This window comes from Sphaerodactylus townsendi, linkage group LG01, assembly GCF_021028975.2.
Source record: "Sphaerodactylus townsendi isolate TG3544 linkage group LG01, MPM_Stown_v2.3, whole genome shotgun sequence".
Classification (NCBI taxonomy): domain Eukaryota; kingdom Metazoa; phylum Chordata; class Lepidosauria; order Squamata; family Sphaerodactylidae; genus Sphaerodactylus; species Sphaerodactylus townsendi.
In genome coordinates this window covers 149,508,672-149,534,309 of record NC_059425.1, presented here as the reverse complement: position 1 = coordinate 149,534,309, position 25,638 = coordinate 149,508,672, and the positions used below count along the sequence as shown (strand labels likewise).

The following is a 25,638-nucleotide window of genomic DNA, read 5'->3' as shown; positions in this document are numbered from 1 at the left end:
TGAATCCGAGAGTGGTCAGAGTGTTGAGATAAACCATGAGAGTATAGTAACGAACCCAGAGGTGACATCATGTCCCTGACCATCATAGCCTCTTACTGGGTGCCAGCCTAGTGTATGAACAACTTGGGTTTCCATTACTTAGACAGCAGGATTAAGGAGTGCTCTGGAGGGTCATAAGTGCAGGTATCATAGCCACCAGTACATGTGAGTAGCAGTACACAACAAAGAAGTGAATTTTTGTTTTGAGTGTTTTTCTATATTTTGAATAAAAGACTGATATGACTGGAAGGTTCTCAGACCCCCTGGCTGAGAACCACTGTCCTACACAGTCATGGACAAGTTTACATGTATGCTTTGTATTTTGTCACAGCAAAACTCAGTCTGTCTTGTGTTTGAGAAACTTGACTGAGCAAGGTGAGTGCATGTGGGTGTTTAGTGGCTGTAGGCATTTTGTACAGAAATAACATCTGTACCATAGTCCCTGTATTGATGATAGCTGTGATGGACTACAGAAAACAGTATGATTTTTAAAAGTGTAGTTCTGTCTGCAGCCATTATTGTTTACCTTTCAGAGTGAGGAAGAAGTCTAGGAACAGGGAAGCCATCTGATTGGCTGAGGCAATCCTGCACTCTTTTTTTTTCTTTTTGTTTATATACCGCCCTCCCCCGAAGGGCTCAGGGCAGTGAACATGAAATATACAAGCAGAGTATAAATAAAAACAGACAATTAAATTATGACTCTGCACATTTTAAAACTAAACCCCTTAAAACGCAGTGTACTAATTATACAATGCAATAACACAACAGCTCAGTAGATGGCATCTTGTAACTAAACCCCCTAAAAAGGGGGGATGGTAGGGTCCATTGATGTTATAGAGGGGGGGCAATCAGCGGCTGGTCTCCCCAAAGGCCCGGTGGAACAGCTCCCCAAAGGCCCGGTGGAACAACTCACCAAGGTCCCGCAGGGCCTGGACACCTGGAGGGAGAGCGTTCCACCAGGCAGGGGCCAGGGCTGTAAAGGAGGGCCAAGTGGAGGCCAGCTGCATCATTGAGGGGCCGGGAACCACCAGCAAATTGGCCTCTGCCGAACGCAGAGGCCGGCTCGGCACATATGGGGCAACACGGTCCCGCAGGTACAAGGGTCCCAAGCCGCGTAAGGCCTTAAAGGTTAGCACCAACACCTTGAAGATGATTCGGAACTCGACCGGTAACCAATGCAGACGGTGCAACACAGGTAAAATATGATCTCTTGCTGCATGCTGGACCAGTCTTAATTTCCAGATCAGGTGCAAGGGAAGGCCGGCGCAGAGCGAGTTGCAATAGTCAAGTCTGGAGGTGACAATTGCATGGATCACGGTGGCCAGGTCCGCTTGGGAGAGGAAGGGGGCCAGCTGCCGGGCCTGATGGAGATGGAAAAACGCAACCTGGGTTACATGGGCCACCTGGGTCTCCATTGAAAGAGACGAATCCAGGTGGACCCCCAGGCTGAGAATGGAGGAGGCTGGTGCCAATAAGACCCCCTCCCACACCGGCGCCTGAAAGTCCTCAATCTCCCCCTCACGGCCCAGCCATGATGTCTGTCTTCGCTGGATTCAGTTTTAACCTGCTCTTCTGCAACCAACCAGCAACCACCTCCAAACAATGCTGGAGAGCTGCAAGGGCGGCAACTACTCCTTTTTCCATCAACAGAATGAGCTGGGTGTCATCAGCATATTGATGGCACGTCAGCCCAAAGCTCCATACCAACTGAGCAAGGGGTCGCATATAGATGTTGAATAATAATGGGGACAACAGCGCCCCCTGAGACACACCACAACAAAGTGGGCACCTCCAGGAGGCTTGGTCCCCGCACCACACTTGCTGACTCTGGTCCTGGAGGAACGAGGCAATCCACTGAAGGTGATTTGGTTGGTCACAGAAGATTTGATGTCACTGTGAGGGAGGAAGTTGTAAAACAGTCTGAGAGTTTTTGCTTTTTAGCATTCCTGCTGTTAAGAGCTATCTGCCTTAACTGTTTAAAAGCATAACAACTCTGGAGGGAGTAGTTGAGTCAAAGTGTGTGACTGCTACTGATATAAGCCTGCAAGATGTGGCGAAAGCAAACTTACATAGACTGGAAGGACTGGTGGAGGGGTTCATTAAGGGGACAAGTTGAAGTACTCTATAAACCAGTGAGAAATAGTGCAGAGAGGCAAGGATTCCTATATCCCAGTTGGTCTGGGGTCTGGGGTTTTGCTTTGGTTTACCTCTGTGGTTTGTTTTATGTGTTGTTGAGGTTTTTCTAATGTTGAAGGCTACATGAGGTACTGGGTAAATGTACCTAGCCTGTTAAAACCCTTTGTATGTGAACAAGCCATTAATCAAAACATCTTGAAGTAACAAGGAAACTACCATCCGTGAAACAACTGAAAATATATGCCATCTAATCTGAACTGAAACTGAATAATCTTATTAAGTGCTGTGCTGAAAAGCAGCTGTAAATCTCTGTGCCAAGCTCTAGTGTTTATATATTTATCCTGTCTTATACGTTCCTTTCTCCAAGTTATTCGTCTCCCAATCCCATATTCTCTCTTGTTAAATAAATCTTTTATTCTGTTTAAGTTATCTCTGCCTCAGTATTATTATTTTGGTGTGCCTTATAAAAATGTTTTGCCAAGGAAGTTTGCCAAGGCCTCATTCACATTCTGGGAGAATAATAGGGCTAAGGAAAAAGTGCTTCTTGTTACCAAATGCTACCATATTAGAAACAGTTCAATCCCTGACATGAAAAAGGTGGGAAAATCTGACAAGCCTGGTCAGTGAGAGGTTTCCCTGTCTTGGTGATATTGGAAGGTGTGGGGGTCTGTTGCAATTTCACTTTACTTATCTTCTAGTTCTGCTAAAACCATGGCTAACTATGGTACAGCGAAAAACCAATTACCACTTACTTAATGTAGAATTATTTTCTTTTTCAGCCTTTTTTTCAGCTTGTAAAATTACGAAAGCTTGGGCTTAGTGATAATGAAATTCAGCGACTTCCTCCAGAGATAGCAAACTTCATGCAGCTCGTGGAACTTGATTTGTCACGAAATGGTAAGCTAGAAAATATACATGTTGTATGGGATTCTTTTATAGATTAACTCAAGATGAGTAAAGTACAGATGTCTCACTGCAGCAGCTTCCTTTACCAAATGGCATTTATTCACATAATTATACATAAATCATCTCTAGTGCTCCTTGTGAAGAGTTCTCCAGGGGATGTGTTCATTAGGAACAAAAGTCACTTTCTGAGATTCAGAGTTCTCAAAAAAGATGAAGACTAACATTTTCAGCATGAGATTTTTTCCATTTGGAAACACACAGTTAAGATTCTGTATTAGACTGCACTCCATGTTAAAAACAAGCTAATGAGTGGCTAGCCTTGGTGGTGGTGGAAAGTTCTGTCAAGTTGCAGCCAACTTATGGCAAGGTCACATTCCAGATTGTGGGAAGTACTCATCTGTGGGATATCAGCAGGAGCAAGTAGCCCAAAGATCCAGCAGGATGCATGGAGCCCAATTATAGGTTGCAAGAGCTCTCATGAGCACAGCAGGGAGGGAGCCGATCAGCCAAGGTGTGCCTCCACCGATGCAAGCGCTTGGTGCGTCTCTGAAGTGCCGAGAGTTGGATGGAAGCAAAGGCAAGACCAGGCTGTGTCAGGCAGCAATGGCCAGGGGAGAGGCAGGAAAAGGCCAAGTGGTACTGAAACTTCTGGGGGAAAGCAGGTTGTCCTGATGGAAGCAGGAAGTTGCTGGGGGTTGCTGAGTGAGAGAACAGTTTCTCTCACTCAGCAGGTCCCTGTCAGCCAATGGGTGCACCCTGGCTCTCCCTGCTGCAGCTGCTCTGGCTGCCCTTGTTGCTTCTGAGGCCTTCCTCTGCTGCAGGACATCTTCGCTTGGCTGCTGGATCCTCAAGACTTCCTGCTCTTGCTGGTGTTGGGTTGGATCCCTTGTTGCCCAGGCTCTAGAGCCATGTCATTCTTCACTGCCCTGAATGTGGCCACAGTGAGTTTTCTTCTTCACTACCCCAAATGGGACGCTGGAACTGCAGTGTAGCCACTTGCCCTACTGGGCCCAGAAGAAGCCTCCTCTTTTGAAGTCAAAATTGCAAATGAGAAAAATTTGCAGTCCAAATTGCAAGTGTACCATGTTACTGAAGAAGTGGGCATTTTCCCATGAAAACAGGAGAACACTGGGAACCCTGCCCAGCAAGATATTTACACATTTATAGCCTAATTTATCTTCAGTGAGGACTACAAAAGTGCATTTGCAATTTGGACTTCAAATTTGTGTTGTTATCTTTAAGAATTTTTCTAGACACGTTTCACACTTCATTTGAATTTGGTGTTTAAGGTTTATAGGTTACACTTAGTATTAAACTGTGCACGTACATTACATGTATACAATTTGTGCTATTATTTCATGCTTTGGTAGCCTGGATATAGTTCTTTGGGATTTGTCCCTCTGTTTTGTGTATCTAGCAAGCTATGCATATCTGTTGTTTGTGTCCCACTATCTTACCATGATCTTTTTTCATAGTCTGTTATATTTGCTCAGAAATCTTTGAATATCATATTATAATCTTGTTCAGTTAGATTTCCCACCAACGACAGAGAAACTGGTGCTACGTATTTCACCTGAAGTAGTACATTTCTTATGAGATCATTTGAATACAGTAGCTATTTCTATATAGTACTGTAGCTATTTATTATAACATTAGAGTAAAGATTAAGAACATAAGAACATAAGAAAGAGCCAGTTGGAACAGACCAGAGTCCACCTAGTCCAGCACTCTGCTACTCGCAGTGGCCCACCAGGTGCCTTTGGGAGCTCACATGCAGGAGATGAAAGCAATGGCCTTCTGCTGCTGCTGCTCCTGGGCACCTGGTCTGCTAAGGCATTTGCAATCTTAGATTGTATTGTTGAAGGCTTTCACGGCTGGAATCAACTGGCTGCACCACCAGACCACGACTGCACAGCTTGGTAAACTTGGAAAACCCACAATTGTCAGAGTAAAGATTGCTTCCTAGATGTAGCAGACAGTGTGAATACAGAGGATATGGGAAGTAATAAGGAGCATTAATAACTTCCTTCATTTCCAGTTGTTTGTTTTTGAATGAAAATAAGTTCCTTCTTTATGGGCTTCTCAGATAGCGCTATGGTTAGGCCATTATTCTTAACATCGTATCATGCCCAATAGCATATCATAAATCTTCTGTTAGTTCCTTCTTATCCAATGGTCTTTTAAAAAAAGTAAGACATTGGGCCAATCTGTATGTCTGATTCTGAAATTCGCTCTCTGCCTGTGGATACTTAAATCCACAGATGGGGGCACGCTCACTTCCAACAGGTTTTTCTGCAAACTTAGGGGGCATCTGAGGTCTGCAGAAAACTCTGAATCTTAAAAAAATGGGGCTTATGAATCCCATTAATGGGAAGATGGGTTTCTTTCTTTCTGTGGTTTGGGGTTTTTTTGTTGCCTTTTCATACAGTCACATGCATCCTGTTGGCAAAGTGGAGTTGAGGCAGTTTTTATGTGAACTGCATTCTACCGTTTTTTAATTCTTTATTGCACCTCTGAATCGTTGTAGTGGGCTCTTTAAAATGTCTGAAGTACTTCCCAAAGAACCCCTTTCCCCCCACCTTTTTTCATGGCACTTTCCTTTTCAGGCCCCCTTTTAAAACAGGTTGTGATTAGTTCTGCAGTGCTAGACCAGTATAGCAGTGCATCTGAATTCTGGCACCATCAGCATTCAGATGTATTGAATTGCTGTATTGGTCCAGCACTATAGCACAAATCTTAGAATGTTTTAAAAAAGCCAAAAAAAGCATATTCTACAAAGAAAGACGGGAAGAAATAGTAGCACTGTTTGAAATCGCCAGAGATTTTCCGAGCGCTTTAAAGGCAGCTCATAGATGGATTGAAATGAGATGTGTGAAGCACCTGCCTCTGTAGCGCCTTAGGCAAATTTGGGCAAACAAAGGATAACATCTGGTTTAGGACAGTAATCTGAAAGGAGCACTCTGCAGAATCTCAGCATTGAATGTGAGGTTTAGAAATGTAGTGGGATGCAGGTGAGAAAGTAGTTCAGACTATTTAGTTAAATTGCTCTCCAAGTACAACAGGTTACCTCCAGTTTAGTTGCTGGTTGGGTCTGGGCAGTTGGAGTTGAGCACAACTGATTCTGGTTAACCACAGTCAGCAATTATCCCGAAAATCTACAATGCCTTTTTGTGTGGTTAGTCAACTCATTTTTTAAAATGTTCAGACTGACAAACCCAAATTAATGACCCCTTCTTTTAAAATGTCTCCATAGTGAAGCATTTCTGGGATGTGATCGGTAGCTACGTGTTAGGTTCATTTTTGAAACAAATTTGAAACTGCTCCTTCCTGCTTAGAAACACTGACTCCAGTGGTGGGTTTTCAGTTAGTACATTCAAATTGTGATTTGTTTATTTTAAAAGAAAATTAGTCTGCATTCATTCCTGATAAAATGTAAACAATCCTCTAACAATGAATCTGTGGTGTATTTTCCATGTACAGAGAGGCTAAAAAGTTTCATTGGCCTGCTTAGGCTGGACTCTCAGTCCAGCTCAACCTCTGATTACGGCTTTTATAGCCCTGTTGTTTAGCTGTGCCTGTGTATGGTCTGTGTCAGAGCATCTGAGCGTCACACATGTGTGAAGATTTTTATGCTCTGTTTTTCTGTAGTTGAAAGCATTTCAGAGCAGCTTACAATGATATTACCTTCTTCTCCCCACAACAGGCACTTTGTGAGATAGCTAGGACTGAGAGAGTTTTGAGAGAAATATGAATAGCCCAAGTCAGTATCATGTGGAGGAGTGGGGAATCAAACCTAGTTATCCAGACTAGAATCTTCTACTCTTAACCGCTGTACCACGCTGGCTGTAAGATTGTGGGTGTTTAAAGGGGTTAAACCCATTAACCCAACAATATTAGGGAAGATCATAGGTTAGCTGTTGTAAATTAGCAACTGAACAAGGAAAACATGTCTGCATATGTCATCTTTTCTGTATACAATTGGGACTCCCTTGGTTATTGTATGATACATCATTGCTTTAAGCTGGGCTTATATATTCAGTTTATTCCATGTACTGAAATGTTGTTTTCCCTTGTATACTTTTATTAGCTCTTTTAAAAAGACTAAGAAAAACAACTAAGAATATACTCAAAAACTATGAAATAAGAGGGAAAGGGAGAGCTCTTGATTTCCTCTGTGCTGAATATAAACACAGTTAAAGAATTACCTAATTAAAATTATGTAGTTAATACTTAATTGAATTATATCACTAGTTAAATAGGATTCACAATTTTCTCTATAATATCCATCTTATTCTCCCAGTCCTCAAATTCACAAACTACAATTCATTTTTTCCCTGTTTTGAGCAACAAGTCTAACAGGGATTTCTAGTTATCAATAAATTTAAATAAAATTATTATCTCTAATCAAAGAAGTCAACTTAGCCATCTCAAGCAATTCCAATATCTTCACAAGCCATACTTACCGTATATACTCATGTATAAGTCGAATTTTTCAGCACATTTTTAATGCTGGAAAAGCTCCCCTCGACTTATATACGGGTCATTAAAAAAATGTGTGTGTTTTTACTTTGCCGGCCAGCAGGGGGCGCAGTTTTTATGCTAGAGGCACCAAAATTTCAGGGTACCCTCAGAAGACACTCCTGATGATACCAGCCAAGTTTGGTAAAGTTTGGTTCAGGGGGTCCAAAGTTATGGACCCCCAAAGGAGGTGCCCCCATTCCCCATTGTTTTCAATGGGAGCTATTAGTAGATGGGGCTACCCTTTTGAGGGTCCATAACTTTGGACCCTCTGAACCAAACTTCACCAAACCTGGCTGGTCTCATCAGGAGAGTCTCTTTATGATACCAGCCAGGTTTGGTGAAGTTTGGGTCAGGGGATCCAAAGTTATTGACCCCCAAAGGGGGTGCCCCATCTCCCATTGTTTACAATGGAAGCTAATAGTAGATTTTCCATTTCTGATCATATCACTCTTAAAATCTAAGTTGGGTTACATTTGGACATACAGATGATGATGAGGAATCCAGTTTTGAAGGATTTTAACTCTTGTGTTTTAGCTTGGTTGCTGGTTGAGCTAAGCTTTTTGTACTTTTAAAGTTATTGTTGATACCATATTGTTCTTGTTGACCCTCTTTTCCACTTACAGAGCCAGTTTATTGTTTTTCTTTGAAATAAATATTCAAAAACATTTAACCTACTGATGCCTCAATTGATGTAATTTTATTGGTATCTATTTTTATTTTTGAAATTTACCAGCAGCTGCTGCATTTCCCACCCTCGACTTATACACGAGTCAATAAGTTTTCCCAGTTTTTTGTGGTAAATTTAGGTGCCTCGACTTATATGCGGGTCGACTTATACACGAGTATATACGGTAAATGAAATTTTCCATTTTTGCCCATATAGTATTCTTGCTGGCAGTATCATATATAAAAACAAAATTCTATCTTTTTTTGAACTGTATGGCCATGAGACTCAAACGAAAAGCTTCTGGTTTCATTTGTAGTTTCATCTTTAAAATATTCTGGATTATTGAATGTTTTTAATCCATTTTTCCACCTTTATTTCAAGTCTACCATAAATGGTAACCCCTACTGAAATTTTGGTAAAAATTGGCATTTCTTTCCAATGAGCGTTCATCTCAACTCACCAAAAATCTCAAGAAATGTCTGAATTCATCCTCTGCCACTTCCTGGACCTTGTAGGAAACTACCATTGGGTCCTAGTGCCCAGAACCCCCCCCCCCCCGGCCCAAACAACAAGGCAGCCCAGATGGATGGTGGTGGCAAGCCAACGCTCTACTGCCAGATCAGACAACAGTCTCCCTTTTCTTCCTACCCTTCCCTTTGCCCAAACACCAAGCCAGGCCGGCAAGCTGCCGCTCTCTCACTGTGCCTGGCAACAATCTCCCCTTCCCCCCACTGGTCCAGACACCAAACTGGACCCACCCACCTCCCCTCCACCTGCCTGCTCGTAGTCCTTTGGGACTATTTTCTACTGCGAAACCATGCAGTCCTGCCAAACCACTAATGGCCACATTTTTATCTTTCTGTGAGACAGAGTACAGAACTATAGGTGTTATGTATACATGGCAGAGAGAAAGCTTAAAAGCCAGATTGGAGGCACCTGAAATAGATGGGCAGCCCATGGTGGATATGACAATCTTATACCTCTAGTCACCTGTAATATTTGGTAGACTGAGAGTTAAACTGTTGTTTATTCAAACTGGTATATTTTCTTTCTTGCCATGAAGACTAGATATGTGCTTTTCACTTGCATAAACGCCTAAGGCTCAGTTTGAGCTAGGACAGTGGAGGCGAACCTTTTCGAGACCGAATGCCCAAACTGCAACCCAACCCCCCCTTATTTATCACAAAGTGCCAACCCAGCAATTTAACCTGAATGCTGAGATTTTAGTTTAGAAAAAAACCGGTTGGCTCCCTCTTCCTCCGCCCCACCTGCTTGAGCAGGGGCCAGCCTGCTCTAGCCTCCACAAGTCCCGCACGCACTGCTCTATTTTTTATTTATTTATTTATTTATTTTTTTCAATGCGCAATGGCAGAACAATGGTATATACCGCTTCCCATCCCCTCAAGGGTCTTCGGGCTCCGCATGTGAACAACAGGAGCAATCACACAATAGAAACACATAGGCTCCATCTCATAAAATGGCTTAAAACTCATAAAAACAGCGAATAACCAGAATACATAATAAATAGATAGAAGGCGTCTGGCCCCAATTTAAAACCTACCTCCCTGAGGGGGGGCCAGTGGGGCCCCTCATATGAGGGGACCCTGATGTAACTGCCCCAGGCACAGAGCAGTGGGGGGGCACCATATTAGCAGCTGGACACTGCAAAGGCCCGGTGGAACAACACGGTCTTGCCACAGGCCCTGCGTGAACTCACTCCAGGTCCCGGTGAGGGGTCCGGGACAGCTGGAGGAAGCTGGTGTCTCCACTCAGGCTGGGGCCAGTGCCGTAAAGGCCCTGGCCCGCGTGGAGGCCAGCCGCATCATAGAGGGGCCGGGGACCACCAGCAAATTGGCCTCTGCAGAACGCAGAGGCCGAATTGGGGCATATGGGGTGATGCGGTCCCGAAGCATCTCTAGCATCTCTGCCTCCTCTGCACCCTCCCCCCCGGCAGCAGCTACCCAGAGCACAGGCACCAGGCCCACCAGCCGAGTCCTCCCTGCTCACCGTGGTGCACGCACGTTGTGCTCAGTGGCCAAGGCCAGCCTAGATGTGTGTGTGTGTGGGGGGGCGTGATGTTCTGCCTCCCACATGACAAACTCTGTGTGTGCGTGCCCACAGAGAGGGCTCCGAGTGCCACCTCTGGCACCCGTGCCATAGGTTCGCCATCACTGAGCTAGGACCTTGCTAAAATTTAGCTCTTGAAGATGGATCCTGGGCACTTGACTCTGAAGCATGTAAAAGGACAATGCCTTTGAGCAATGTGATTAAAGTACTTTTTCTTTCACTCTAAATGACCGTAACAATGTTGTATTAGTGGAAGCAGCTTTATAGATGAAGCGCATTAACATTTAGACAGGCAAGTACAATCAATAAAGGGCTGATCATAAATACCATGTGCAGTTTAATGGCTAAAAATAATATGTTAGTTTGTCTGTGTGGAAAAGATGGAAGCACTTCAAAATATAGTGAAAGTTTTTTTAGAGCTGTATTGTGCACTGGCCAAGATTTTGAGTGAAGAGTCCATATCTCATTTCTGTCTGTCTTAGCTTTAAGAACATAAGAACAAGCCAGCTGGATCAAACCAGAGTCCATCTAGTCCAGCACTCTGCTACTCGCAGTGGCCCACCAGGTGCCTTTGGGATCTCACATGCAGGATGTGAAAGCAATGGCCTTCTGCCGCTGTTGCTCCTGAGCACCTGGTCTGTTAAGGCAGTTGCAAACTCAGATCAAGGAGGATCAAGATTGGTAGCCATAAATCGACTTCTCCATAAATTTGTCCAAGCCCCTTTTAAAGCTATCCAGGTTAGTGGCCATCACCACCTCTTGTGGCAGCATATTCCAAACACCATTCACACGTTGTGTGAAAAAATATTTCCTTTTATTAGTCCTTATTCTTCCCCCCAGCATTTTCAATGAATGCCCCCTGGTTTTAGTATTGTGAGAAAGAGAAAAATTTCTCTCTGTCAACATTTTCTACCCCATGCATTATTTTATAGACTTCAATCATATCTCCCCTCAGATGTCTCCACTCCAAACTAAAGAGTCCTAAACGCTGCAGCCTCTCCTCATAAGGAAGGTGCTCCAATCCCTCAATCATCCTTGTTGCCCTTCTCTGCACTTTTTCTATCTCTTCAATATCTTTTTTGAGATATGGCAACCAGAACTGAACACAGTACTCCAAGTGCAGTCGCACCACTGCTTTGTATATGGTCATGACAATCTTTGCAGTTTTATTCTCAATTCCTTTCCTAATTATCCCCAGCATAGAGTTTGCCTTTTTCACAGCTGCCATGCACTGAGTTGACATTCCCATGGAACTATCAGCTAAGATGCCCAAATCCTTTTCCTGGCCTGTGACTGATAGCACTGACCCCTGTAGTGCGTATGTGAAGTTTGGATTTTTTGCCCCTATGTGCATCACTTTACATTTTGCTACATTGAACTGCATTTGCCATTTCTTAGCCCACTCACCTAATTTATCAAGGTCCGCTTGGAGCTCTTCGCAATCCTTTGCAGTTCTCATCACCCTACATAATTTGGTATCATCCATAAACTTGGCCACCACGCTACCCACCCCTACTTCCAGGTCATTTATGAATAGGTTAAAGAGCACTGGTCCCAAAACGGATCCTTGGGGGACACCACTCCCTACATCTCTCCATTGCAAGAACTTCCCATTTACACCCACCCTTTGCTTCCTGTTCCTCAACCAGTTTTTAATCCATGAAAGGACTTCCTCTCTTATTCCTTCATTGCTGAGTTTTCTCAATAGTCTTTGGTGAGGAACTTTGTCAGAAACCTTTTGGAAATCCAAGTAGACAATGTCCACTGGTTCCCCCTTATCCACATGCCTGTTTACACCCTCAAAGAACTCTAGTAAATTTGTAAGACAGGACTTGCCTCTTCAAAAGCCATGCTGACTCTTCCTCAGCAGTTCTTGCTTTTCTACATGTTTTATCATTTTATCTCTAATGATAGATTCTACTAATTTACCAGGAACAGATGTCAGACTGACTGGCCTGTAATTTCCTGGGTCCCCCACTAGATCCTTTCTGAAATATTGGTGTGATATGGGCCATTTTCCAGTCTTCAGGGATGGAGGCTGATTTCAGGGATAAGTTGCATAAGTTGCATATTAAAGTTGCATATTAAAGCATCTGCAGTAGGAGTGTATTAAGAGTGATTGGAAGAATTAGAGACAAATTTATTCTAGAAGGGTGCCATACCAATATGCCACAGCAAAAATAAATGGGAGCTTGGTGAGATTTTCAGCTTTTGTTTAACCATGAGCACAATGTCACAAGACTCCTGTTTGTTTTAACCTAAATGTGTATGAGTTGCTTTAAACATGCTAATAGTATAATTTTAGTATTTGCTGCTACGGGGTGGGGTGGGGGATATTCTGGAACTAGGTTGGATGTAATTCGAAAGAATACGTATTTAGGGATCTGCCAGGCCTGGAGAAGTATGTCCTTTCCCTTCAATAGAGATTTAATGTGTGGAAATGAGCAACTGAAAGTTTTCATAGCATTGAAGTTAATTACATTACGTTAAGCTTTTATTAAAGGCATAGGGCATTTCTCTCCAGGCCTGTTGGCAACCCTACTTAGAATATTTTTTTTGCAGTCCAATTAAAGCAGCTTGCTTTACAAATATATTGGACTTACTGGCAAGGATTTGAAGAATTGAAAAAGGAGGAAAAACCAGTCTGCCTTCTGTATTACATCTTTGTTCTTGCACGGTTACGCACACACTTGTTGATTGTACTGATTTCCCCCCAGACAGGACTAAATATTAGACCCATACTTGGAGAATCATAAAGTGTTAATCTTCTGCCAAAGCTGAAATAATTGGATCTCAATAGCAACCTTGACCACACAGTTTTCCCTGTAGTATAGAGTTCAAAGTTCATCACTAGCAAATGTTTGTCTTAAATTCTGGTTTAAAAAGATTTGACCCAGGCATCTAGAGCCTCAGCTGTGTAAATTTTAGAAGACAGTGAAGATTTATCATTCTATAAACACTAAACTGGCTGTGTGCATCATTTATTGTATATGTTAGGCTTTTGCCATAATGTAATAATAAATAGCAAATAGGCTGGGGAATTTGTGGATAAACGATGTGTTACCTGAATTAGAAGAAGAAGAAGAGTTTGGATTTATATCCCCCCTTTCTCTCCTGTAGGAGACTCAAAGGGGCTCACAATCTCCTTGCCCTTCCCCCCCTCACAACAAACACCCTGTGAGGTAGGTGGGGCTGAGAGAGCTCTGAGAAGCTGTGACTAGCCCAAGGTCACCCAGCTGGCGTGTGTGGGAGTGTACAGGCTAATCTGAATTCCCCAGATAAGCCTCCACAGCTCAGGCAGCAGAGCTGGGAATCAAACCCGGTTCCTCCAGATTAGATACACGAGCTCTTAACCTCCTACGCCACTGCAATTAGTCTGCTCCATTCTCTATTAGTTTGGGGGGAATTAGCGGGGAACAAACCTTTCAATGTGAGAGGCTGGGCTGGGATCTTACACCAATTTTTATAGAGGTCTTTCACCTTAGGAATCCACCCAAAACCAGAATTTGAGGAAAAGGCTTTACAATTTATTAAAGGGTCAAAAATAATATAAGCACATACATAGTTCATCAAAACATACACACTCACACAGTTTCAAGGAGCTTAGAATTTAGAGAGAGGTGAAATGTAGATGGGAATATGGTAAAGTGTTGAGGGAAAGGTGATATTTACTGAACTAGGAGAAGGTCCAAGGAAGAGAAATCCAGTTCAAGTGCTGTCGGGCACAATGAACAAGAACCAAAGATGGCACCAGTTCCAAACAGCATGAGGACCTCATTTGTGAGGTCTAGTTATAGGAAAAGTTAGCCTTCTGGCATTGGAAAGAGTGGCTACTTTCCAGAAACAAAGTAAAGTTCAATGTACTGTCGAAGGCTTTCATGGCCGGATTCAACTGGTTGTGGTGAGTTTTCCGGGCTGTGTGGCCATGGGCTGGTAGATCTTGTTCCTAACGTTTCGCCTTCATCTGTGGCTGTCATCTTCAGAGGTGTATCACAGAGAGAAGTCTGTTACACACCGTTTCTAGTGAGAAGGGAATGTTTAGTGGGGTATATATTGTCCATGACCCAGGGTGGGAAATCAATCAGTAAGTGTTTGGGTGGCACTTGCTATGCAAAGGTGTGATTGAGTGCATTGTATTGCGGGTAGGGTTATCAGTCCGTTTACATTTGTAGTCATATTTGCATTCCCTGCAGCAGCAGCAGTAGTATTGGTGAATGCAAATCCTGTGTCTGGGTGGAGTCCATTGTCCATGAACTTAGCATACCCTTGGCCTTTGATTCTGATGTTTTTAAGTACTGGTAGCCAAGCTTTGTTAATTTTCAGAATCTCTTCTTTCTTGTTGAAGTTGTCTTGGTGTTTGTGAATTTCAGTGGCCTCCCTTTGCAGTCTGACATAGTAACCTTCTGAATTGTACAGAATTTCAGTGTTTTCAAATAAAATGTTATGTCCAGTTTTGTTTAGGACATGTTCTGCTACTGCAGATTTTTCAGGCAAAGTTCCATTCCCAGGAAAAAGGGATGATTAGGTTAAAACCTGGGAGGATCCAACTACTGATGAATTTAGGGCTGTGTTGATGATATAGTAGGGCCAGGGACATTCTAAGTCAGAATGAGCCTGGGCTGACATAATACAGGAACTCTGGAAGGTTGGATGATTCTGTGATAGCCAGACAGGAGGTTAAAGATGGAATTAGTGTGAGGAAGAAAGAGAATCAGGTGAGCTGATTGTGTCAGGATATGGAGTGTTTGTATGTCCTTTGTGGGATCGAGGATGGGTGCGCCTATTCAAGGCTGAGCTGTCGTCATCCAGATCCGGGCTGCTGAACCTTCAGGGAAGGCATTGTTTGTGGCTATGCATACTTGATTGGGAAGGGGAAATTAGGTCCAAGCAAACCCTTTTTAGTATCAAAGTCCATCAAGAGGGCATCTATCTTAGTCTAAACTGTCTATGATGCTAAGACTGGTAGAGTCTTTTAGAAACTGCCCCCTCTGTCTTGCTATGGGTTTGAGGGTTAGAAAACTCCATGTCATTTAATCATCCAAGCACTTTAAACTTGACTAGGTGCTTAGCAATTGGAAAGAGCCAGTTTCTCAGAACCTCTTGCTCAGATCAAAATGTATGTTCCAAGGTGCCATTTAGGGAGAGTGATTGGCTCATTCCCCCCCCCCCCCCAACTCTGCTTTGCTACATTCTTTAGGAGCACCATTTTAAAGCAAATTTACTGATTCTATTAAGTGAACAATTGATTATTCTATTGTATATAATAATGTACTAATTATTCATGTCAAAGCAAAATCGTGTTGCCAAAGAAAAAAAAGTATCTCAGAGCAACACATTCTCTTAAAGCTGGGCTATTAAGGGGAAGATGTTTTCTGAAGATCTTGAATACAGACAAATTCCAGGCCTTTAAAATCTTTCTGATGATGTGTTTGCCTCTTTTCACTACTGGAATCTGCAGTAGTGCCCTTTAGGGTCAAAATAAACATGCCCAAGATAATGGATCTCAGTCTTCTAACGGGACATTAAAGCTGCATAGGGCCTCAGTTTTGATATGGTCCATTGCAATGAAGAATGGAAGGTAGCCTTTCCCTGTGCTGTTTTTCTGACCAAATAGCTTCCACAGATCCACTTGGTTTCCCCCACTGGAGAAATACTCGTAATCTCCTATGCTTCTTGCGGGGTAAATCAATGCTCAGATGGGAAAAAAAAGCACAAGTCCAGTGACATTATTTAAGAGGAGCAATATGAAATGGGGTGGGGATTAAATCTCCCTCTTTCCACATTGTGGTCCCAGTATAATTGAAGACAGGCCTGCAAATACTAGTCATCAGGAAAAATACTTAGGTCTGCTCTCAGATTGCCCACTGTTTTCGTTTAGTTTGAGTCTACTTTGTGGTGATGTTATGCTGCGTTCCTTCTCTGAAATTTACTAGAATACGTATTTTGACTTTGGAGGCCATCAGGGTTGCATAAATGGTTGGTTTTCTCTTGCGAACCACAGAGTTTTATGTTTTTGTTTTTTTAAAAAAAGATTGGAATGCCATGCTAACCTTAGTTTGTGCTGAATGTTACAGAAGAACAGAAGTGTTGACTGATGCGGGGGAGGCAACAGAGATTAAAGCCAATCTCAAAAGAACTTTCTGGTTTGTTCATTTAGATCCTGCCAAAATCCTTAAATGATAGGTCTATATATAAATGTCTGCTAACACCAAGTATTGTTTTTACAAAGATAGTTGCTAGACAGTCTCTTGCTCTGTGGGATTTCAGTATCGCCAGATCTAACGTTTGTCTGTGTGGTTCTCTTTGACTCCCAGTTGCATCTCTGACTACTGTATTTCCTTTACTTTAGATATTCCTGAAATTCCTGAAAGCATTTCCTTCTGCAAATCGTTACAAGTAGCAGACTTCAGTGGGAATCCCCTCACCAGGTAACCTTCATAAAAACTGCAGAACTGTACAACTGCAGAACTTGGTTCAAATATTACATGACGTGGTAGCACTGTAAGGCCTAATAGTGATTTATGTAGTTGATCAGACATGTGGAAGTGTATTGTCTTTAGACAGATGCCCTGATGTTTTAATTCTATAGTACCTGGTACCAACTTGGCTGTGATGTGTGGTTCAGAAAAATGGTCAGTGTCAAAATGTGAAAGGAAAGATGATGGATTTCTTCAAATTTTCAGAGTTGCTTCAAGCTTGACGTAGTACTCGATATAATTCTAGAATATGAAGTACCTGCCACTTTTCTCAGCCAAGTACTGGTGGGGGGTGGGGAGGAATGTCCAATTGCTGCCTCCTCTGCCAAGAAAAATGGCAATGTTAAATGTGCCTATTCTGTTAAGAACAGATGTAGTATAAATATTTGCTACTTGTACTAGAATATGCAGTCTTAAGTGAGAGGTTGATGGATTCGTGGAGCTCTGGAGGCCTTTAGTGTTCCATCATAGTGCCTCTTTCATTTCCAGGTGTCTAAATGTGCTCCTGGGACTGGTTCAAGCTATGTAACTATTTTTCCTCTTTATTGGCCCTAACAATAACTAACTCCTTCCTGTTCAACACATAAGAAATGTTTAGACCAGAACAGCAGTTGTTTTAATTAGCCCCTTAGAGGCAATAGTCCCAAGTGGAGAATGAGCTGTTAATCTCTCCATTCCTTTTTATCAAATAAAATTTATTAATTTTTCACAAAGCATTATAACAACAAGACAACAACAAATGATACAGAGGAAAAGATAATAAGTATGCAAACACACAATAGATGGATCTGCACTGATTATCAGTTATGCTAAAGGAACAAAAAGTACAATCTAAGATAAAAAAACAATCTTGAATTTACCCACTCTTTTCTGCAGTAACATAAAAAAGATATGCTTAAATTTATGCACTTATACTTTGAAGTCCTAATAACAACTTTTAAACTTGGGTGGAACTTAACATTTTTCTCTGAATTCACGTACTGGTCTTCTGTTCACAAAATTAGTTTTGCCATGCAGTAATACTCTCTTGTTTTATCCTCCCAATTCTCTTGAGTGAGAGCTCTGTCCAGTTTCCAGGTGGAGGCAATGGTAATCCTTGCTGTAGTTATTAGATATAAAAATAGTTCTTGTGGCTACTTGGGTAGGTTTTTTCAGTAGAATACCCAACAACGTAATTTTAGAGTCCATTTGAAATTTGATCTTTAATATTTTTTTGCATTTCTGTGTGGATGAATATCCAACATTTTTTTTTTAATCTCAATGCAAGTCCATCATGCATGGAAGAAAGAACCAGGTTTTTCTTGACATTTCCAGAATGTGCCCTTATATTGTTTATCCATTTTCCTAATATCTTCTGGGGTTATACACCATCTGTAAAACATCTTATACCAACTGCTGAAAGAAATTTCAGCCAACCGCTGAAAGAAATTTAATATTTTTGTCCATCGCGTTTCCCACTGCTGAAAGCTGATCACTTCTTGAAAGTGTTGCATCCATTTTATCATACAATTCTTAACCTTTTCTGTTTATGAATCATATGTAAGTAATATCTTATATGTTCTTCCCAGTAACTGTTGTTTCAACTGATCAATTTCTTTTTCAAATTGTAACCTATTAATCTCTGCTTTTGATTCAAGTGATCCATGGCCTTTTTAGACACAAAATATAAAATGTAGCCCTTAACCTGGAGCAGATTGTCATCTGAAATGCAGTCAGCATTGATGATAGCTATCTTTCTGATATTCAGGACCAAGAAAAGAAGTCCCTGAAGCCGATGGATGTTGTTTGACTTTTATTGGATGGGTTGGATTAATTTCAGTGTTGTGGCTCTGCTCCTGTTTAATGAAGTATTGATTGCTTTTTAAAACAGTATGTGCTTTGTGGTTGGAATTGGAGGCACAGCTGCCTGATAGTAAGAGAGATGAGACCTCTTTTCTTTGTCCTTGAAAAAGCTCCCCTTTCCCCAAATTTGCCCAACTTTTAAAGAATATTTGCTTTTCAAGATAGGGTAATTGTGGACCACCATGTTCTACACTTGTAGAAACATGGGGGAGGGCGGCATGCGAGGGAAGGGGAGGGAGGGGAGGAAGGGAGTGAGGGGTGGCATGCAAGGGAGGGAGGGGACCACCATGTCCTACACTTCTAGCTTCCTACACTTGTAGAAACATGAGGAGGGCGGAATGCAAGAGAGGGGGAGGGAGGGGAGGAAGGGAGTTAGGGGTGGCCTGCAAGGGAGGGAAGGGAAGGGGGCCTGGAATCTGGACATGGCCCACCCACCCTAGCGGAGGGAGAGGGAGGGAAGGGTGGCATGCAAGGGAGGGGAGGGGTGAGGGGTGGCATGCAAGGGAGGGGAGGGAAGGGGAGGGGACCACTATGTCCTACACTTCTAGCTTCCTATACTTGTAGAAACATCCTTCATTAATGTGCTTATGCTGATTGATTTTTTGCTGACAAGGTCTGTATTGGAAGAAAAGCAAAGCGAAGTTTGCCAAAACCCTTTCTGTCTGCTGCCCCGTGATCTACCCAAATTCTCTCTGTCTCTCCATAGGTTGCCTGAAAGCTTTCCTGAACTACAAAACCTAACGTGTCTTTCTGTAAATGACATCTCACTACAAGCATTACCTGAAAATATTGGAAAGTAAGTTCTCTCAGATTACTACAGTTTTGAGATAAACTGGGGAGAGGAAGCTCTAGTTCACATCTTGCTATAGCCAGTGACCTCATAAGAAACTTTAAGCAAGCAACTTTTCTCTTGGCCAGTGTGATTGGAGTAGTTAGTGTTGGATGAGGTTTACATAATTCTGTATTTGTATCCCCCGCTCAGTTATGAAACTCATTGAGTGATCTTAGGCCAGTCACATGCACTCAGTCTCCATCCCAAAGTATCTATAAGGAAATTGGAAGAGGAGCAACACCTTCTTGACCTCCTTGGAAGAAAAGACGAGTTAACAAAATGCCATAGCTTCATCTTAAATATGAGGTGTTGGGTTTTTTAAAATGGGAAATACTTTCATGTTGAAAATCTACTATTACATAGCATAGTATATTTGAATTTGAATATTAGAATTTGAATTTGAGAGATTCTCCAGATTCTAATCTGGAGGAACCAGGTTTGATTCCCCGCTCTGCCACTTATCTGAGGCTTATCTGGGGAATTCAGATTAGCCTGTGCACTTCCACACACGCCAGCTGGGTGACCTTGGGCTAGTCACTGCTTTTTGGAGCTCTCTGAACCCCATCCACCTCACAGGGTGTTTGTTGTGAGGGGGGAAGGGCACGGAGATTGTAAGCCCCTTTGAGTCTCCTACAGGAGAGAAAGGGGGATATAAATCCAAACTCTTTTTCTTCTACATTGAGAATACAGCGGACACCCTGGACCCTCCAAGCTTTTTTTGGAATGTTTGTTTCCAGTGATAGGAGAACCATCTGCCAACAGGCACATTAGTTTGTTCCTCTCGGTTTCCTACAGTGTTATTTGTTAAGGTTTAAGTTTTGTTCTCCTGACTGAATTGTTTGATAAGGCTGGGATGGGAGAAAGCTGAAGGCACACAGAGTGCTCTTTTGGAGCTGTGGAAGCACCCAAACAGAAGGGTGTGGGCACTCCTTATTGAAAGAAACATTTAGTTCTTGCCTCCAAGGATGGTGGGAAGAGGAGTATCCAAATGTGCTAGAATATCCTCCTTATTCTGAAACAAAAAAAAAACCTTAATGGTAACTCCAGTATGGTAACCTAGGGGTTAAGAGAGGCAAATTGTCATTTGGAGAACTGGGTTTGATTACTCCTCCACATGAATCCTTCTGGTGACCTTGAGCTGGTCACAGTTCTCTTAGAACTCTCTCAGTCCCACCTACCCCACATGGTGTCTGTTGTGGAGAGGGAAAAGGAAGGTAGTTGTATACCACTTTGAGACTTTTGAAAGGTACAGAAAAAGCAGCATATAAAAACCAACTCTTCTTCATTTTGAATCCACTGGGTAATAAAAGTGAAGCTGTCTGAAACACTGATATAGTCAATAATTATCTTAATTTGGCTGTGCCTTTCACCTTCTGTAAGAAGCCTCAACTTGACAAACTTTGTATACATGGTCAGCCTCTTTTGAAAATAATGGTATCACTGAATTGTTACAAAAGTTAAAGAACTACTCAGTTTCTCAACTTAACAGCTGTAATAACACCTTACTGAATATCATGCCGCTCTGTAAAATTAGACTTTCTCCCTAGGTGGAAAGAGAAGGAACATGAAGCATTTTTAAAAAGAAAAGGGAGGAAAGCCCTAGTTTCATTTGCTTTCTACCTTTTGTGAGTGCTTTCTTTGATATAATATGCATGTTGTTGGGCCCACATACAAGGTGAGGGGACGTGATTTAAATGTATATAAAAATAACATACCACCCCCTGATCTTCAGGAAGTAGTTAAGATCTACTTGGTAACTTTGTATCAATTGCTGCTGCCCATATAATTGTTCTGAGTCAGCAGTTTCATTTGTGTATGTGTGTGACAACTTTTGGTGGGCTAGAATTCAAGCATGAATAATTATAATGTGTGTTAAATACTGGTTTCTTCTGCAAACAAGCAAACAGTATTGAATGCTGGAAAGGGGAAATATGGTAAAAGGCTGTACTTGTTGAGGAGAGGGATGTGGGTCGTACTCTGAAAGCGCATTCCATATATTATTACAGATATATCTTGTGCTCTGTTTGCAGTTCACCATCTGTTTGCAGGGTAAATCCGATACACTTAAAGTAAAAGTGGGTAGGACCCTTGACCTCCATACATTCAGTATGCTAAAACTAGTACCAAGATCAGTTTTCTGGAGGGTAATTCATGTAGCAGATTATTAGTATAGACATGTGGTAGCATGTCCTGCATACCTGTGTAGAAATAGCCAAGTCTATACAAAAATATCAGTGAAATTAGTAATGCAAATGCATGGTGTAATCCACGATGAGCTGACCGAAACCAATGTTGGCTTCAGACCTCAAATTAATACTTCCACTCATGTATCATAGTTCACTGTGCTGATCTGCCATAACTAGAAACATTGTTCATATTCCAATGCTTTTATAGTTTATAAAATTATAGTTTTTTAAAATGAACTATAATATTACCTGACCGACATAGGAAGGAAAAATTCAATTTAATGTAGCTCGTAGCCCATCAGGATTTATCTCTTTGTCAGAGTAACAACTACTTCTCGTCTGAGTCTTCCTCTCATTCAGGATATTCAAGCAAGGAGCTTTGTGTTGGTGGAATGTGCGTATTCTGCCCCCAAACACTCTTTGTTTAGAGAAAGGTTCCACTGTTAATAGGACTACAAAAGTTCATTCCATCACCTGGTCTGATTTCTGGTCAATATTCTGTCCTTACCGTGAACTAATGGATATTGGATAATTGGCCATGAATTCAAAGATAAAAGGAAGTATACACTTGTACAGGAGTGTACCACCCATAGGGACATGGGGTATCCCATGTCTCCAGGGGCATGCCCTATTGTCATGTGGGAGGAGGTGCTGGGTGCTGGCCAGGTCCCCGTACCCGGCCTCTCCCGTGGTGTGGTGACCTGGCCAGTGCATGCCGGCTCACTCTGTGCCAGGGTGCTGCTCGCTGGCTGGGTTGTTTGCCACAGTTGCAGGCCGGCTCCCGCATCCCACGAAGGCTGGGGAGTGTAGGAACCAGCCTATCACTATGACACCTGCCGCTACGGTATCCTGGCAGGCCAGCTCCTGCCCTCCCCAGCAGTGGGCAGCCCAGGCGGAAGCCATGCTGGCACTGGTCCAGCCACCCCCAAGCCTCCCTGCTAACTCCCATATGTGGGGCACAGGGATGTGTGTGGGGAGCTGGGTGGTGAGTTGCAGGGAGCCGGTCATGCCCCGGGCACCATTTAGGCGCAGTACGCCACTGTGCTCATAGCTCCTTTTATGGTCTGTCTTTCCTGCGGCTTGTAGAAGTTAAGAGTGTACAAGCTGGTGTAATTCTGAAAGTAATTTCCCATTCCTCATATGTGTGACACTTTTCTGCCATTTGCAACATAATGAGCAGAAGTATTCATGAATCTTTCAATTGTTTCCATTGGTGGTAGAATTTAGGTAGTTTTTAAGAAGCAGTGAAAATATTTGCCATTCAGACTATGCAAAACAAGCAAGTAGTCTTCTGCCCTTGGAGATCAAAGGACCCATGAAGCAAAGTGTCCTACTTTAATCCTGGGGCATTTATTATGTTATTCATATTCCACCTTTCTCACTGAGACTCAAGATGGATTTACACAATATAAATCCATGCAATCAATAGGATGGGACATCCATAAGCGATATAATAGGATTAGGATGCAGAAATTAAAACCAAGTAAAAATGTAAGTGCTCCTGCAGATATGAGGGTCCAAGGCCATGAACAACTTTGTATGTTATAGCCTTAAATTGAACCTGATAACTAATGGGCTGTCAGTGGCTGATGATACTCATGCACCTGTTAAATACTCATGTGTGTGCTGTCAAGTTCAGATTAACATGGTGATCGCAGCAAGGGGCTTTCAAGGCAAGTGAGCAGCAAAGGTAGTTTGCCATTGCCTTCCTCTTTGGTCCCCCATCCAAGTTCCAACCCTGCTTAGCTTTTGAGATCTGACAAGATCGGGCTGCCTTTGCAGTGTACTCCACCTAGCTCCTGATAGTAACCTATCTGTGACATTCTACTCTAACTGGAGTCTCTGAGTATACTTTGAGGAGACCTATGTGGAGTGCATTTCAATAGCATACCATTGCATGGATCCTTTGCATGTATGCATATTCATAACAACCAAACCCAAAACTATAAATGATTTCTATGTAGAATTTTACACAGAGGTTGAATAGAATGACTGTGCTTCATGAAACCCTACAGTGCAGGTCCTACACTGATAACTGCAGGTCATCGCTGGCAACCCTTTGGGTCCTGTCTGTCAGTATGATTTGAACCAGTTTAGAGCACGTCCTACTTCAGTCTCCAAACACCTCAACAAGTGGCATGGCCCACTGCAATGTAACAGTGTACCATAGCCTCAGTTGAAAACAACCATCTTCCAAACTAAGGGCAGGAGGTACACCTATGCTATACCTAGGAAAACATATGCCAGTCCTCTTCCAAACTGTTTGGTATACTTAGTACCTACACTTCTGTATACATAATGATGTATCACCTGAAACCATCCAGCATCTTCAAGGTTATATCTGTAGAAACTGTTGAATCCTAACCATTCAGTATTTAACAGAATACTAGAAATGTGTTCAAACTGTTTCTGACAAGGTGAGATATTAGAAATGTATGTCTTTCTGGTAAGACATGGACTTAAGGGTAACTGTGTCTACCCCTTACTTTACAATTTTGTTGCTGCCCAAACTATATTGGAATTGTATTGCCACCTGTAGCCCAGTGGTGTAAATCAGTCCTATCTGACCTGAACTGCCAAAGGAGTATCATGTCTCTGAAATCACTGCAGTGAGAACTGATGCACAAGTTGCACAATATAATTGTTTTAAGATATTCTTGCCAATTATAAAATGACTTAAGTTTTTTTTCCATTGGAAAAGTTAAGAATTGCCTACCAACTGTGATAGGTAACCTGGCACAGAAACTAAAAAACTTACAGGTGGAGGATTAATCTCTTGTAGATCAATCCTGCATTGAATCTCTCCAGTTGAAACCACTGAAATCAGTGGAGGCACTTTGCAGTACCAGTCAGATAAATAGGTCATGAATGTACGATGTGGTGGCATCTGGCCTTTTTGCTCAGAGTTTTTTCTACGTTTAAATTGTTACAGTCACTGGATTAATAACAGTATACCCAGTCTTCCATTATATTTCTTCCTTATGCAAATAGGAGACAGCAACTGAGATTTTGTCAGGTAGTAACTAACATTGGTCTATTTTTCCGGTCTAGAGTCATAGAAATTTAGTTCTCCGCAGCTGCAGGTTTTTCTGGTTATGTGGGAAATTGATGGGGTTGTGCTTCAAGATGTAGTTGCGTAATTACTCTGAAAATATTCAAATTTGAATGAGAAATTACTCTATAAAAACGCCACCCGGATTTGTAAGAGAGCCAACAACTCGGGTTTACTGAAAAGGGCATGTTTTGAAATGTATTCCCCCTGGGCTTCTAATTGGTCTCATACTTCAAGCAAGGAGGACATCTGGAATGTTGAGAGAAAACAATTGTAATTACTTCAGAAGTTGCATCCTCCCTGTGTTGGCTTAGCTACATTCTTGCTCAGAATTTAAACTCTTCGAAAACATAGCTTTGAAGTTTGAGTGGAAAGCTTAGTTTTTAATCCATTACAGCGTACACATAGTATTCACAATTGAGTACAGTAGTCTAAATGCTATATACTTCAACATTATTTTTGATAGCACCACATTTTTAATGAAAACTTTTATATTTCATATTCTCATCAGAAATATTCCTGCAGTGACTCAGAATTTATTGAAAAGGAACCTTGCTCAGCAGTCTGAGTTGTGATGAAACGTACCACAGACAGATGCTCTGAACGTTATACATCTATAGTGTTTTAAAAGACCCTCATGTGCAGTACTGTCGAATTATTGTAAATTATTTTGGTCAGGGGCTATCATGCCATGTCAGAACCTGTGCCAGAGTTACAGAATGACTAAGGCATCCTAATGCAGCACCCTGAATTGACACTGCTGCGCTTTCAACAGATGTATTATATGAAGAGTCGTGATAAGTACATACTCAGCTGTTTCATGCTGCTGAAATGAGCAGAAAGCAGTGGGATTGAATAAGAACGGGCGGGGGGGGGGGGTGTCATTCTGACATTGATTTAGCCACCATACTATG

The 25,638-nt window shown here is 42.2% G+C and overlaps 1 protein-coding gene across 1 annotated transcript in view; it reads left to right on the top strand.

Moving 5' to 3' along the window:
• The window catches only part of LRRC1 (leucine rich repeat containing 1), a 462,254-nt gene that overhangs the window by 16,409 nt on the left and 420,207 nt on the right, over positions 1-25,638 (top strand). The window contains exons 2-4 of the mRNA XM_048497120.1: positions 2,955-3,072; positions 16,686-16,764; positions 19,361-19,450. Coding sequence (XP_048353077.1) covers positions 2,955-3,072; positions 16,686-16,764; positions 19,361-19,450 — 287 coding nt within the window. The remainder of the gene's footprint in view (positions 1-2,954; positions 3,073-16,685; positions 16,765-19,360; positions 19,451-25,638) is intronic.